General features: G+C 31.6%; 1 protein-coding gene across 2 annotated transcripts in view; it reads right to left on the reverse strand.

Moving 5' to 3' along the window:
* Window positions 1-5,270: 5,270 nt before the first annotated feature.
* The window catches only part of fwd (phosphatidylinositol 4-kinase beta fwd), a 162,966-nt gene continuing 151,146 nt past the window's right edge, over window positions 5,271-17,090 (reverse strand). For both annotated transcript variants that reach the window (XM_065504576.1, XM_065504578.1), the window contains 10 exons: window positions 16,401-16,512; window positions 13,477-13,852; window positions 12,952-13,197; window positions 9,818-12,433; window positions 9,637-9,755; window positions 9,434-9,571; window positions 9,098-9,372; window positions 8,939-9,027; window positions 8,683-8,847; window positions 5,271-6,922 (listed from right to left, as the gene is read on the reverse strand). In XM_065504576.1, coding sequence (XP_065360648.1) covers window positions 6,735-6,922; window positions 8,683-8,847; window positions 8,939-9,027; window positions 9,098-9,372; window positions 9,434-9,571; window positions 9,637-9,755; window positions 9,818-12,433; window positions 12,952-13,197; window positions 13,477-13,852; window positions 16,401-16,512 — 4,324 coding nt within the window. In that variant the 3' untranslated portion in view covers window positions 5,271-6,734. The remainder of the gene's footprint in view (window positions 6,923-8,682; window positions 8,848-8,938; window positions 9,028-9,097; window positions 9,373-9,433; window positions 9,572-9,636; window positions 9,756-9,817; window positions 12,434-12,951; window positions 13,198-13,476; window positions 13,853-16,400; window positions 16,513-17,090) is intronic.

The following is a 17,090-nucleotide window of genomic DNA, read 5'->3' on the forward strand; positions in this document are numbered from 1 at the left end:
GCTACTAACTTGTTAACTTCATAAATGCTACTGTTGAGAATAATTAAAAATTTGTTTTCTTTAAAAGGTTTTTTTCTATACATATTTGCATTTGTTGCTTCTTGCTAGTTTAATAATCGTAGTTATACTACTAATAGATAATAGTTTAGTCGTCTTTGATTCATTAAAAAAAAATTTGCGTGTGATTGGTTTTTATTTATATTTTTTTTATCTGCTATAAAAAACATAACTTTGGAGTTTAAATTGTTTGCATATTGTTTGTTTATTCATGTTCGTGTATGTATTTGGAGAAAAAAAGTTATTGACTTTTAATTTGTTAGTCTGTAAAAAAAACAAAGAATTTTTGTTATCAATAATACAAATTTAAAAAAAAAAAAAAAAACAGTGGGCGTCAATGTTTCAATTCGTGGAAGTAAATTAGTAATAATAAGTGTATTTTGTGTAAAAAATACACAAAGGGTTATTTTGAAATGAAACACTTTTAACATTTTTTTAAGTGATTTAAAAAGTGTCACTAGAACCGACATAAGCCTGATTTCATCCCGAGCATGATTAACATTATTTGAAATTGCACCTTTGAGTTCTGACATTACGTTATACGTCACACAGAGAAAATAGTTTTGGTTGTAATAACCGAATTTATTGCAAAACAATGATTCAGCCTAAATGACCGAATATTTCTATTGTGCCTGGAAAATTTATGTAGGGGTGACAAAAATTCGGTTATTTAAATCGTAATTATTCTGTATCAACTGATTTTTATACCCTACACCACCATAGTGGGAAGGGTATTATGCGTTTGTGCAGATGTTTGTAACGCCCAAAAATGTCAGTCTAACACCCACCTTAAAGTATACCGATCGACTTAGAATCACTTTGGCCGTTTGGCTGGCTGACCACCTAAACCTTGTGCGGTGATTCGACTTAGAATCACTTTCTGAGTCGATTAAACGATGTCCGTCCGTCTGTTTGGCTGGCTGACCACCTAAACCTTGTGCGCAGAGTACAGATCGCAATTTTGAAGATATTTCGATCAAATTTGGTACATATTATTTTTTTGGCTCAAGGACCAAGTCTATTGAAACTGGCTGAAATCGGTCTATTATTTCACCTAGCCCCCATACAAATGTCCTTCCGAAAGTGGACTTTATCGGTCATAAATGTTTAATTTATAAATGTATCTCCACAAATTGCGCTCCAAATAAGTTTTATATATACAAAATTCATGTTACCAAATTTTGTTACGATCGGTCCATAATTAGTTATAGCACCCATATAGACCCGCTTCCGAAAATTGCTTTAACGTGCATAAATCGCTTAAAAATGTTGGTATACTCACAAAACTCAACATAAATAACTTTCATATAGACATAAATCACACGACTCGGTCCATAATTGGTCATAGCCCCCATATAAGGCCCACTTCTGAAAGTCATTCAAAAATATAAATTATTGAAATTTTAAAAGAAAAATGTTTTTGCTGTTTTACTTAGTGTAGGGTATTACATGGTCGGGCTTGACCGACCATACTTTCTTACTTGTTTAATTCGAAAACTTATAAAGAAATTCCCAAAATTTTCCAACAAAAATTGTTATATTTTTACCCCCTTAACGTTTCAAAGTTTCATTTTTTTTATAGAGATAGAGAATCCCACAGTCTTTATGTTTTCCATTCTATCTATAATTAGTCTCATGAATATAAACCTTGAAACATTGATATACTACATACTATTTTTTTTTTATCATTTGTTGATTACATTTTAGTATCAAGAATTCTCTATGCAAATTGCATTTGTAACTTATCTTAAAAATTTCAATAATTTCCGTTAAATTCCTTTAGTAATGTTTTTAAGTTCATTACACTCTTTTTTTCTCATAATTGGCCTTTAAGTATTTCAATAAATTATTTTTGATATTATTATCGCTTTAAATTAAAAGCTGTTACAAAAACTATGTCGGCATATTATTATTTGCTTTCACTATCAGTTTAATGTTGTTCTTTCTAATGCCTAAAACGTTTAAACATTTTCCAACTTTTAAAAACGTTTGTGATAAAAATTTACGTGACAGTTTAAACATTTATAGATAATTTTAAATCAAAAGGGTATAATAATACAGGCATACATACTCTTACATAGATATTTGGATTGCTAAAACAAGTCTTATTTATAAGTGCAGGCAAAAGAAGTGAGCTTTTAATGTACACAATTGAAATTATTATTAAAAATATCATTATTGTTGTATTACAAAAGAGGTCATTAATAATGAAGTAAACAATAATTTTGGAGGGCTACATAGCAACGTATTTCTTTAGAACAATAATGAAAATTAAAAAAAAAAAAAAATTAGCAAGATAAAGAAATTCTTATGTTTTTTTGTGTTCTGTTCAGGATCACTTTTTGAAATTGGCAAGGTCTATTGAATTTGCCAAATCCAGGCCGGTTACTTCGTAATCCGTAAACAAAAATGTTCGAAAATTGTGCTAAATACATTGAAATACGAAAAGATTTCTTTTCGAATCGAATTAGGGAGCAACACCCCATCACAAATAAGTTTTATATAAACTTAACTCGCCCTACCAAATTTAGTCCCGATCGGTCCATAATTTTCGATGGCTCCCATATAAAATCTCTGAAATATGCTGGTATCCAAATAAAATTCAACAATAATAAGTTTCATTTACATATGTATACGCAAATCATGCCACCATATTTTGTGACGATCGAATAATAAATATACAGACCTCCAATATAAGTCCCACTTCCGAAAATCATTTTAACGAGTATAGGTTTCTTAAAAATTTTGTTATCCAAATAAAATTTAACACAAAAAGTTTCATATAAACAGAAGATAGCCATCAAATTTAATTATATACTTCGTGCAAGGTATCATTTAGTCGGGCTTGACCGTCTTTACATTCTTACTTGTTTTTTTTTACATTTTTGAAAAGTGGTAAGTATTGAGTTCAGATAGAACAATATGGTTACAAGTCTCATAGCAGCATTAAGAACAACGCTTGTGGACATAAGAACAACAGGAAGCCAATTCAGCATTTCAATGAGCCATATCTAGATCAGTGCCGGAAGCTAATAAGTAAGTAGTTATTGAATTGAATATTACTTTTTAGCTTAAAAAACATCGCCAATGTTTTTAGCAACATATAATCAATCTCCATTGTAAGACCCCAATCGAATGAAATATAGTGGTTTCAATAAGTCCGCGACTTTTTTTAATTTTCCGGCTCTTAACTGAAAGGACAACAATGCTCCTGTCAACAGGCATCTGTCAGTTGAATCCTATCAAAATTTGAACAAGCTGCGACATTTAGTTTGTGTTTGAGAGCCATTGATAGCAGACTACCTAGTGACTTGAGGAGAAATTGGAATTTCGTCTGCTCATTAAGTATTATTTTTTGCAGAAAAACCCATCTCTCAAACCAAGGCTAAGCTGATAAAAGCTATGGGAACTCTGCACCATCGATTTCAATGCCGAACATTCTGGACGCCCAGTTGTGGTCTCTACACCCGAAACAATTGAGAAAAAAAATCAAGAAATTGTGTTGGCCGATCGGATATTGAAAATGCAAGAGATTGTGGCTGCCATAGGCATTTCACATGGCTCAGTGGTTTCAATTTTGAATGATCAGTTGGGTATGAGAAAGATTTCCGCAAGATGGCTGCCGCGTACACAAAAATGTAGTTTACATGGCAAAAATCCATGAATTAGGCTACGAAATGATCCCTCTTCCATCCTATACTCCGGATTTAGCACCGAATTTCTGTTTCCAATCCTGAAGAAATGTCTCGGCGTAAAGAGATTTGACTCCAACCATAAAATCATTTCACAAAAAATACCTATTTTGTGGGTTGATTATGGATGGTAATCGAACTTGTCATCCATAATCGACAACCTGACAAATTTAATTTTTATTAAAATCTATAATTCCTTTAACAATTTCATTTGGAATAATAAAATTTGTTTCTATAGTTGCAGATATATCGCGTTTTAAATGCAATTGTAATTAACAGTTAATATATTCAAAAATCTGATATGGTAACACTGTCAAATTAAGTTTTTAAACTTCTTTAAAATTCTGTTTATCAATTGCACTTGGAACGGTTGCAATTGCTCTACTAGTTTACGAGATATAGCGCTTTGAAAATATCCCACATTTAAACAGATTTTTAAAACTTGGCAGCACTGTAATTGTATTACGACAACGCCATCTATTGGGCACCATGATTTTTGTGTGACAAAAATAATTTTGGTCGTTCACTAGATGGCGCTGTCGTAATGTAATTGCAGTGCTGCCAAGTTTTAAACATTTATTTAAATGCGGGATATTTTCAAAATGCTATATCTCGTAAACTAGTGGAGCAATTGCAACCATTCCAAGTGCAATTGATAAACAGAATTTTAAAGAAGTTTAAAAACTTAATTTGACAGTGTTGCCAACTTTCGAAAATTTCGTTAAATAAGGGTTATCTTTAAAATTAAATATCTTCAAAGCTATTGAACCAAATTCAACCATTCCAAGGGCTAATGATAAAGGAAGTTATGAGAAACCAAAAATTTCATTTGACAGGAATACCAGGTGACTTTTTCATTAACTTAGCAACATAAAATTGTGGTATTATCTTATTGACATACAAATTTTGAAAACTTAAAAAGCTATCAATGTCTAATCAAAGGTAATTATTAAAGAATGTTTTGAACATAATACAAAATTATATTTGGCAGAGTTGCCACACTATCGATATATTTATTAAGCCACAAAATTAAGTGATATGTTCAAAACCTAATAATTTAAAAGCTAATTAAGGTTTTGAAATCAAATGAAAATTGTATCACATGTATTGGACAACCCTATGTCTAAGCCTGATAAATGTTTGTCATGATAAACGTCAAAATGGTTGTCAAGATAAAAAATTATCAGGTATAGTCACCATTTATTAGTGTTATTAATTCGTTATGACAAAATTGTTGGTGCTTTAGCTCAGACAACTTTGTTTTGAAAACAGACGTAATTAATTGTTATGATAAAGATATGTCAAGTATAGACAGGGGATAAGGGATATTTTTAAAGGGTATTCCAAAGAATGCTTTTTTTGTAATAATTCCTAATGTTTTAAAAATATTTAAAAATGTTCCTGTACCAAATTCTGCTGTTTTAAAAATTACAAATATCAAGTTAATATTTATTTTGATAAAACTGCCATATTTTGTGTATCTTATTACTTTTTGCAAAATCTCTTTAAATAAAACTCTCATTTTTCGTTTTGATTTAACATTTTTCTTATATATATCTTTTTATTTTAATTTAAGCAAATAAAAAAATTATTTTTTATTTTTTTGTTGTTGTTATGTTATGATTTTTTCCACTTTAGTTTTTAATTTCGAATGATGTATATGGGATGCATGTTATAATAATGTGTATGTTGGTTTATAATTGTAAATCTTAAATTTTAATTATTATTTTTCTGTTGGTTTTCGCACATTTCTTTATTTTTTTTTTTAATTTCCATTATTATGTTTTATACAATATTTAAAATAAATTTTGATAAGTGTTGTTTAAATTTAGATTAAAATTAATGTATGATGTATTACAAAAAACGAAAAGACACTTTAAGTGTCAAGCTGGGGGTTTGTTTGTTTATTTAGTTTTTAATTAAATATTTATTTTATTTATGTTTTATGATTTATTTTAGCTAATTTTAAAGAAGAGAGTGCAATTAGTTTAGGTTTAATATATTATAGCAGATATTATTTATTTATTTTTTGTTTGCTTTATTATTATATAAATGTGTGAAAACTTGACGAGCTTTAATAACAATTTTTTGTTTTTTTGTTTAAGATAAAAAATATTTTTATTTTATTTAATATATTTTATTATATTTTAGACATACATTTTAAATGTTAACAAACAAAATTACACTCATACGTTTATACAGACAGACACATACATTATATATTTAGGTATTTTATTTTTTTCTTTAAATTTATTTATAATTTTAAAGGCTTTAAAAGTAGTTATTACATATTTACTATTTTTTTTATTTAAAGGTTCTTAGAGAATTGTATTTTTGTTTTATTAAATATATAAGATTATGGGGTTTTGATTTTAAAGAAAAAATTATTAAATTATACACGTACATATAAAATTGGTTTTAATTTTTTTTTTTGATTTTTTTACATTAAAATATAGGCAAAGAAAATAATATAAAATATGTTTATTTTCTTATAAAAAATGGGAATTTTGAGTTTTAATTTTGGGTTTTCTTTTACTAATAGAAAATTTAGTTAAATTTTACACACAGAGGGGGGGATATTTTCTTTATAAAAAAAAGAAAAACTATAATTTATATATGTATAATTTAAAAAATGGTAGTAATATAAAAAATCCTTAATTTAAAAATGTTGTTTTAATGTTGTTTTTTTTTTATAATTTATTTTAAATATATGTTTTTTTGTTTAAATTTATATTAATAATATTATTATATTTTGTTTTGTTTGTTATTTAAACTATATTTACACTCACAATATCATTTTTTTATCATTATACAAAATGATTAACATTTTTATTTAATTATTTTAATCAATAACACTCACACTTATCCTGTTTTTTTTTTAGGTTTATGTTAGCAAATATAAACACACAATACATTTTCACAATATTAGTTTAATTTGTTTGTTTTATTGATTGGCGGTGTTTAAATTTTCATAAAAAACCTTTCTCACAATATGCCATTCGTATAGTACTGATAGCCATCGTATAATTTGGTGGAAAGACTCTTTAGGGAATCTTGCACCAGCTGTTCAACTTTACGTTCCATTTCCTGTTCGGTTAGATTCATGTGGAAACGTTTACGGAGATTCTGTACGGTTCCTGAGCAACCATTTTTAAAACAAGGTAATTGGGCATCTAAAAGAAGAGACAGAGAGAGAGAGAGGAAGTAATATTAATAAACTTGTTAATAAAATTAGAGATAATTTAGCCACCAATTCGTATAAGTACTTTTAGCAAAAATTTTATTTAAAAAAAAATAGTTTTTAAATTTTTTTTTTGTTTTCTATTTTCACTTAAAATAACCTTTTTAAGAGAAAAAAATGATACGTATTTTTAAAGTTTTTTTTATTAAAAATAAATTTTGTAAAAAAGCTATTTTTAAAAAATCTTATTTTAGAAATATCATTTTAAATAATTTTTGAAAATGTTTTTTTAAATCTAATTTTGGAAAAAATTAAAAAAGCTTTTTTTGATTTTTTTTTTTTTTTTAAAATAAATTTTTGGGTGAAAAGTTTTTTTTTAAATATTTTTTGTAAAACGCTTTTTTAAAATACAAGGTGGCGCAAAAGTAAACTTCCGATGTTTTTTGGCTGCAATCAAAAAAAAAAATGAAAAACTTTGATTCTTCTTGTGGATTATTTTTATTTGGTCTTTTAATTTTTTTTACATCAAGTCGAGAATATGATGTCTGTAAATGGCCGCCGCCACAGTTGATTGTCATTTGAGCCCTTTTTATGGCATTTTCCATCACTTTGTCCAAAACTTCCGGCGATAGGTCCTCACATTCTTGATGGATATTGTCTTTAAGCGCTACAAGAGTCTGAGGCTTGTTGACATAAACACGCAACTTCAAAAAGCCCCACAAAAAGAAGTCTGGAGCGGTCAAATCAGGCGATCTTGCTGGCCAGTGCAAATCGCCAAAACGGGAGATTAGGCGCCCGGGAAATGCATCCTTCAGCATATCGGTTGTGGCACGTGCAGTGTGTGCCGTTGCACCGTCCTGTTGGAACCACATGTTTTCCAATTCCAATTCATCAAGTTGCGGCAAAAATAACTCGTTGATCATTGCTCTGTAGCGCTCACCATTCACAGTAACCGTTTGGACCGCGACGTCTTCGAAGAAAAAAGGTCCGATGACTCCTCCATCGGACTTTGAGCGGGTGTAATGGCTCTTCGTGGGTTACACGCGGATTTTCAGTGCCCCAGAAGCGTAAATTTTGCTTATTTACGTACCCGCTAAGAAGGAAATGGGCCTCATCACTCATGATTATTTTTGATGAAAAATCATCATCGTCACCGACCGATTATTGGTCAAATAAATAGTCAGCAATATTCCGCGTTCTGCAGCAGTAGCGTAACATTGTTTATTAACGTGTATTTCGCATGTGTTTACTACACAAATGTCAAAACAGAACTGACATTAGGGGCCAATCGCAAAATTTATTGCATTTTCTGATAGGAGGATTACTTTTGCGTCACCTTGTATTTTTGGTGAAAAGCTCGTATTGAAAACGATTTTTAAATTATTTATTACGAAAAAAATATTAAATAATTTGATTTTGGTAAAAAAGCCTTTTAAATAAAATCTTTTTTGATGAACTTTTTAGCTCGTGAAAACGTTCTTTTTTTAAAAAAAGCAAATTTTTGATTTTTTTTTTAAAAAAAGATTAATAGTTTTAGAATAAACTATTAATCATTTTTTGAAAAAATTATTTTTTTAGAATTTTTTTAAAAGTTTATTTTTGAAAAAGACTTTTTTTGCAGAAATTTTTTTAAATCTCTTTTTATTTCAAAAATCCTTTAATGGACCAATTTATATGTATATAGGACATGGGGCCTTCAACTTTAAATCTTCTTCTAAACTTAGTTCTAACTAAATAATTGAAAATACTTACTGCTGCGCATAATTTCCACAAAATTAATTATACGATCCATATGTTTGCGGGCCGTCATCATGCCCACCAACAATAAACGATTAAATTCACGCCAATGTTCCGAGTTTGTGCCACCCATGACATCCACAAATTCGGGAGTCAATTTAAAAGGAGATTGTTCGAAACCTAAAATGTTTAAATAAAAACGTAGTAAATTTTTATGAAGAATACTGGGGGAAAAAGTTTGAAAATTTTATATTTTCTATAGAAAACCTACCTAAATTTTTAGGTGATATGCTTAAAATAAAACCAAAATCAATGTGTATAATATGGCCATCAGAGTGCAGCAGTATATTGCCATTATGTCTAAAAAACAAACAAGAATTTTATTATAAATACATTTCTTCTCATATTGTTTTTGTTATTATTCACTCACCTATCTTTAACTTGCAACAAATACGATATTAAACAATATGCTGCACAACTTTGTACGAAATTCTTTTGAGCCACACGGAAAGCATCACTGTCTGTGGGTCCATACTCATCGATGAAATAGTCACGCAGTGATTTATTGGAATTCTTTTTGATTTGATGCAATGACACGGTATTAAGTATGGGCTCAATAAGACCACTGTCATTGGACAGGCAGACAATTTTATAGGGACGCACCCAGAGATCAACATGTTCTTCTTGCCAAATGATTTTGAACATCTATAGGAGAACATCAATATTAAAAATAAATCCTACTAATTTTAAAACAAAAGAAACTTACATGCAACAATTGGGTGGCCATTAGTTCTTGTCGCAAATCATCTCCACACTTGACAATGGCCGAAAGTAGACGCCAATTGGAGAGATGACCATAAGGCGAGGATTCGCGTATTTGTTTCTCTTTTTCATGCCAAGGTTCCTGTTAATTTAAAATAATAATATTAATAGCTATTCATGTTTATATAAAGTGTTTGCAAAAATTACCTTAAGAGCTGCTGCTGAGGGATCTTCAGGATCATTGCTGAATGATTTTGTATTTTCACAAGTTAAATTATTACAATGGCGGGTACGTACATCTCCAATATTGAATAAAACAGGCATGCCTTAACAAAAATTAACAATAAATATTTAAAAATTTTCAATAATTTTATAATAAAAAACTTACCCTGATCCCTTGAATCACACGAGTCCAATGACATCTGTGAAATGGCATCACGTTCGGATTGTGAACGCATTTTACGCATATGGATGTGTATATATTGAGCTGTTATCTCGTCATCTTCTTGAGACCAAACATCATCTTCGTTTAGCTGAGGTGGCGCCAAACAACCACCAACACTGCTGGCTGCAGTACTAGTAGTATTTGTTGATGTTGCTGCTGTTGCGTTATTATGTTCCACAGAGGAACATTGTTCAGCTATGCCTGTTGATGATTCCGACAACAATTGCTCCTTCTTATGTCTACACGATGAACCGCTATGACTACTGCAACTGGAAGTACGACTACAAATGGCATGATGCTGATGTTGGTGTTGAGAATGTTGGCAAGTGGTGAGACCACCCTCTAAGTGTTCCTCGGATTTTGTGTGACGCAGAGATGGCATCATTTTGGGTATGAGTGATGAAGAGTAGATGTCGGGCACTTCTACCACTTCCACATAGATAATGTAGGGTGTCTTATCTTTCGAATTTAAAACAGCAGTCTTTTCCTCTGTGATGCGCACAACATGATGTGGAATGTCTGAATACAATGGTAACCAAACGCGGGCCGGAAGATTCTTATTGATCAAATTCAAAAACATTCTCAAAGCCGAAGTCTTTTCGGCCTTTGAGGGAAGTGTGGTTAGATTTTTCCCAACATTTATGAGAGCTTTCATGAATTCTTTTTGGGGTGCCGTTTTGGGGGCACTGCATGAACACACCGTCTTATGGCCCAGCAAATCGTTGACCTGGCCGCGTACTGTTTCGAAACAGGTGCAGCCATTGTCGAAGGCGCGACCGGAGGTTAAATCTCCGAGACATAATTTGGCGGGTGTGGTAGGCAAGGTTTGTGTAGTGTACGGGGGTTGTTGATACAGTCGATTTGATATACTTAAATTAGAACTAGCATGTCTGGAGTCGGCTAAGAGTACCGTGGCGTCTGATTGTGATCTGTGATGTGTTTTCTTGGTCAAAGGAGAAACCACGCCGGGTATGCTTTGTTGAACAGCTTGCGATGGCTGAGCCAAGGGTGATGTCTGCAGCTCTTTTGTATCACCTTTACTCAATTGCTTGCGCTCCTTTTTGGAGAAGATTTCCTTCATCAAAGCCAACTGCGATTTACGACTACCCATAGTATCGACATGCTGATAATTATAGGCCTCCAATAGCCATAGGCACTTTAGAGAAAAGTCCACCGATTTACGACATCTAATGGTCAAATAGGGATCTAGCACTTCGGCCAATTCGTCCATTTGTATGTACATGACAATCAGTTGCGGTATATACAAATCGACCTCCTGGTCGGGAAAACTAAAAATCTTGTTGCCAATGAAACTTAGAACGCCCGGTTCTTTGGAGTAAAACAGATAATGTATGGCGAAATGTATGTTAAAAACTGGGGATTCAAAAAATCTCAATAGGCCACTGGGACCTTTTTCAGTCTTTTGTTGATTCGCTAATTCCTGCGAAATTGTAGGACATTTAATGAAACATTTCACTACACCCGGTACTTTGAGCTTGTTCAAAGATGATATGGAAGATGATTTCGTTATGGTTAAAGAAGAATTGTTATTATTAAGGATCGAGGAAGTGGCATTAGGTACTTGTAAGTTTAAAGTCTTCTCCACACACTCAGTCAATGCTAAACTATCTCTTTCAGTAGATTTCTCTGTGATGCAGCTGACATGATCTTGGCCCGGTGTTAAAGGTGTTGTTACCGGCGAATTGTTGGCCAAAGCGGCGGCTGCCGCAGCAGCTGCTGCTTTTTTACTGGCATTTGTTGTTAATAAACTAAAGAATTCCTTCTTCTTGGATATATCAGTAGGAGATTTTATTTGCTCTGTGGGTGTGCCGCCACCACCAGCCGTGTTAGTGTTATCTTCAGTGGTTTTTTGATTTTGTTTTGAGGCATTTTTCTTTTCGTGATTTTCGATTATACTTTGAGCTGTACGGAATATAGCATTTTTAGTGGCACCAAAGAAATTCTTGAATAAAACATCATTTTTCGAAGATTCACTAGGGGTCGAAGGCGTCTTGTTGCCACTAGATGTTGTGGGCACTGCTGTTGTTGTGGCAGCTGCTGGTTGAATACCAACATTTAAAGTGGGCGTAGGACAGTCTACTACATCTAGGGAATTGCTTTCATTAAGCGTTGTGTTATCAGAGTCCGTTGTAGTAGTACATTTTTCCATATTTATAGCGGCTTGTGACATGTTCATTTCGCGATAACGTTGTCGCTCACTTATGGTATCGGCATCGGCATCTCCAGCTGACTCGATGTCATCTTCATCCCCTTGATCATCAGCATTTAAGGTTTTATCCATATTATTACCAGCATGGTGCTGTTGTATTACATTGCTGTGTTTCTTTTTCGAGGGCCTGAGAGTGCGACAGTCGGTGTCGGGCGATTGATAGAAACAGAGATCCGATTGCAACATATTGTACTCCTCATCCATGGAATTAGTTTCCAGCATATCAATGCATTCTTCTTCATTGTCCATTTCGCCAGAATCTAGCGATTCGTGAGAATGCCGTATGCGATTTAAAGAGATTTGATCGGAATCCGAACCACAAATAATACCTGGAATATAATAAATGAAAATATTTAGCATGTCAATGATTATTTGAAAGATATGTATGACATATAATTGTGTAAAGAGTTTTCGATTGTAAAATTCATGGTACAATTAAGAATTAAAGTTGGTTGAAATAAAATTTAATAGCAAGTGGAGTCATTGTACTCATGTCAATGTTATACGAGGGACAAAACGAAAAAGTTTGATAAAAATATGCATTTTTGAACCCTTAATCTTCTGAATCCGTAGCCATACAGGATTTAAAGTACTCTAAAATATGGAAATTCGTTTTAGTTTGGTTTTAACTTTTTTATATAAGATCCAATGTTTACAATATTGGTCTCATAGTAATTCTTATGTACCCTAGTTTCAAACCGAATTTAAAATTTTTAAGCAACTTCAAAGAAACTGTGTACCAAGTTTTAAGAAATCAGGAACGTGTAAGGAACGATGCGTTGTCGAAAATGTTTGATTGATGTTGTTTTAAAGTGTAATTGTGAAAAAAAAAATTGCTAAAACTTACCAGAATCATCTGAACCCAGACTGGTTAGATCCTCGCGTTTTTTACCATTTTGATTGACATGACCTGAACCATTTATAACGGCCAAAGCATTATTTGAACCACTAGCAAATGATGAGTTGGTTGATGAAGCATTAGAGGAAGCGGTAGATGCTGATGAAGCAGCTCGTTGTACCGTAGATGAAGATGATGATGTGGCAGAATCTGATGATTTAGGTCGTAAACGTGCGCTAGGACAATATGGCTCTACTATAATGAGAAAACCAAACAACAAAAAATAAAACAGAAAATTAAATAATAATACAAATACAAATACAACAAAATATACACATAGTACACAGTACAACAAGTAGGTAGGTAGGTATGTATGTATGCATGTCATGTTGTCCGTCCGTCCGTCTGTCTTTTACATTGCAATTAAAATTTGTAAATCTAGTCCACAACGAACAAAGACTAAGAATCATACTAGTCGAGTAAAGTAAAGGAAACCTTTAGCAAAATAATACATAACCATTTCATCTCCCATACCTATGACTGTATTATTAATATCATTGTGTAATGCTGCTCCGCCTCCACAGCCACCTCCGCCTGCTCCACCTCCTAATGAGGATTGTTGTGCTGTCAGTATGCTTGTGGGTTCTGTTGTTGAAACAGTTTCAATTGCAGCTTTCTCATACGCAGAGCAAGACGATAATGATGATGAGGCTCCAGCTGCTGCATTAATAGCGGCTGCCGTTGAGGCATTTGTTGTTGTCGATGACGTCAGTGCGGGTGTTTGGGTGGTGGTAAGCGCCGCTGTTACATTTGCTGCGGTCGTTACAATTTTCGAGCACATTGTTGACCCAAGTATAGATGGTGTACAAAATGTATTCTCACTCTCGGCATTGGGTGAAGAGACTTCAACCTAAACATAAAAAATATAAGAGATAAATTACAGCTTATTAAGAGCACACACAATATATAAGCTTCTTTTCATATATGAAATACAAAAAGGATTTCAAAATACATATAACAGACATATTTACTAAATATTAAAATTGTTAAAATAAAATATTTAAACAAATTCTTAATGATAAAACAATTTAAATTATCTTTAAACCTTTAAACTATCATGTTAGTATTTAAATTTAGAGATTATTTAAAAATATATGCCTTAGACTTTTCATTATCATTTGCAGTCGCAATAAATTGTATACAAAGAAAGCACTACTACTATTTACTACTCCTGTCTACGAGTAGTTGATAAAACAAAGGTAAATATCACAAATATTTGTATATTTTCTGGTTGTAGCTAAAAATATCTACATTTATAAATATTTTAAGATAACATAACATTAAATAATAGAAAACCTTATTGACAATTACTAATAATAACTAAAGTGTAGATAAACAAATTAAATTAAAACAAAAATTTCCCTATTTTGGGCCATTGTCGCTCCGAACGTCGATGGAGATGTCATTATAATTTCTATCATTAAATATCCAAATTGGCTAAGTTAATGGATTAATAATCCATATATACTAGATGCAAAACCGAGATAGTCGTTGTTTTTTTTCTATTTCAACCATTTGTGGACTGATTTTCGGATATATTAATATATCAATCATCTTTGTAAGTTATTAGGAGACTTCGGAAAGTTGATTTCAACATACAGACGGACATGTATATATCGAAACAAATGACCATTCATGGTAAAGGCTATAATAAATGAGAATCATAATTAGAGAAATGAAGTAAGTATTCAATATTATTTAAGAGAAATCTTTAACATGGTAAGAATTAAGATTTGTATTGAACTAATTAAATAATCAATCGTCTTCTTTCAAATATTTTGACATTCGCTAGTAACCGCATCTGATTAAGTCTCCATAATGTTCTTTTTTTGAGTCCGTTTTAAGCGATCTACAATTTCCCATAGGTTTTGTATGGGATTGAGACCTGGCGATGGTGCAAGTCACTTCAAAACACGTACCTCTTAGGGTTGTAACCACTTGGTTACAATCCTAGAGGTGTTTGAACAAAAAACATCTCTACACCATAATATTGCCAGTGCCAAACTTGCCTGTATTATTTATGTATTTGGGGTCCAGTCCCTTTCCCTTTTCTTTCATAGCTGCCTCTTAAATTGTTTGTGGATTCATTCGAAAAGAGAACAGTATTTCATTTCTGTATCGACCAGTTCACAATTTCTTTTGAAATTGTATTATATTATGCAGTTAAGCATGTAGTCAATGTATCCTTACCCCCTGTCTATACTTGACAAATATTTATCATAACAATTAATGACGTTTGTTGTCAAGACCAAAGCACTACCAATTTTGTCATAACGAAGCAATAATACTAATAAATAGGGACTATACCTGATGATTTTTTATCTTGACAACCATTTTGACGTTTATCATGATACAAATTTATCAGGTATAGACAGGGGGTTATGGACAGTAATTGTCACTAATGTCTGAATACTTGGCCGACTCCAATTTATATATTTTGTGTCATGTATGTGCTCTTAGTAGTGCAGTTGAAGTTAATTTCTAACTTTATACATCCCATGTAATCTAGCATGAAGACAATTACCACTTAAGTGTCTCCAAGTAATCTAGAGTATAGTCATTTTAAACGTTAATTGTGTACTGATGTTTTTTAGGAGTAATTTGTACAAACTGGTTTTATATAAATTGTATTGAGAATTAATACAGTTTATTTTGTTTTAGCTTAAGTATACTGAAATCCCATGTACCTAGCGTGAAGTCAATCGTTACTTTAGTGTCTCTAAGTAACCTAGAGTGTAGTCACTTTAAACGTTTATTTTGTACTGCACTTATTTTACCCACCAGAAGTAATTTATTGGAGAGTTGTCGGAGGAAGTTTTGTTTACATGCAATCGATTATTGTAGCTGATCAAGTAACCAGTAGCTAGAATCTATGCAACCGGTATGTAAATCCAATGCATTGACTACTTTGAACCAGTTTTCAGGCAGTCTCATTGTAATCAAAAATGGTCTGCTTAGGACATGCACGTGTTAAAATAACTAGTCACGTAGCTAGTCATGTAACTAGTTGCCACCCTAAATGATAGGTAAAATCACTAGTTCGGGACAGTCTCCTAGTAGAGCTGCGTACTTTGTATTAAATTGTATACGAGCAATTTTTACATATTCTTTATTTTTTTATATTTTAATCTTCTTTCTTTAAAAGTTTCCATTGCTTTGCTAAAGCTAAGAAGAATAATCACTGTCTATAAATGTATTTTTGTTAAACTTTGTGAGATAAATTTCGAGACTAATTCCAGTGTATACTGTCATTTAGTCGATGTCTTCATTGAGGTCTATGCTAATATTGACTTACTTCAATATTGAAATTTAAAAGTTTATTAGGAACAGTGTTTTTACACCTCAAAATGGTATGTATAATATTGAGTTTCTTTTTCCACATTATTAAATTCACTTACCTCTGGTATCCTTTGTAAAGCACTATCCAGACTACGGTTACGATGATGTTGTGTTAAATTAATGCGGGTATTAGTCACTTGGGAAACGGGAGGCAATAAAATGCCCATAGATCTAAAAAAAAATAAAAAGAAAAAACTTATTAAACAAATTTAATAATAAAAAAAAATTTTGTCAACTTTAAAACAAGTACATAATATTATGGAAAAAACAATTGATTGACCTTTTGGCATAACAAAATAAACTAAACCGACTGAAGGACAATAAAACAAAAACAATAAATTAAAGCAAAGAAAAACTAAGGAAAATTAGAATATTACTAATGGCAGAATAATATTATTGTAAAATTATACTGCAGACACACACACACTTTAGTATTAACGAAGATAATTTTAAGGAAATGATAAATTTAACACATTTTTTATATAAAATTTTGTTAACTGCTGCAAAACAAGAGGTTTAAATTTCAGTTAAATCTTACTAGATTTATTAATTATTAACTCCTAAATCTACAAAAATATATAGATTTTTCTATTATTTTGCACAATTTTTTTGCTACAATTATTAAATTTTATTATTATTTTTTTTTTCTATTCTTTACTCTATCACCACAAAACAAAAATTGCAATTGTTTTCGCTTTGAAATGCCAAACAGAGCTCGTCGTACGAACAAACGACTGCTGATGAGTACG

This window comes from Calliphora vicina, chromosome 3 (assembly GCF_958450345.1).
Source record: "Calliphora vicina chromosome 3, idCalVici1.1, whole genome shotgun sequence".
Lineage (NCBI taxonomy): Eukaryota > Metazoa > Arthropoda > Insecta > Diptera > Calliphoridae > Calliphora > Calliphora vicina.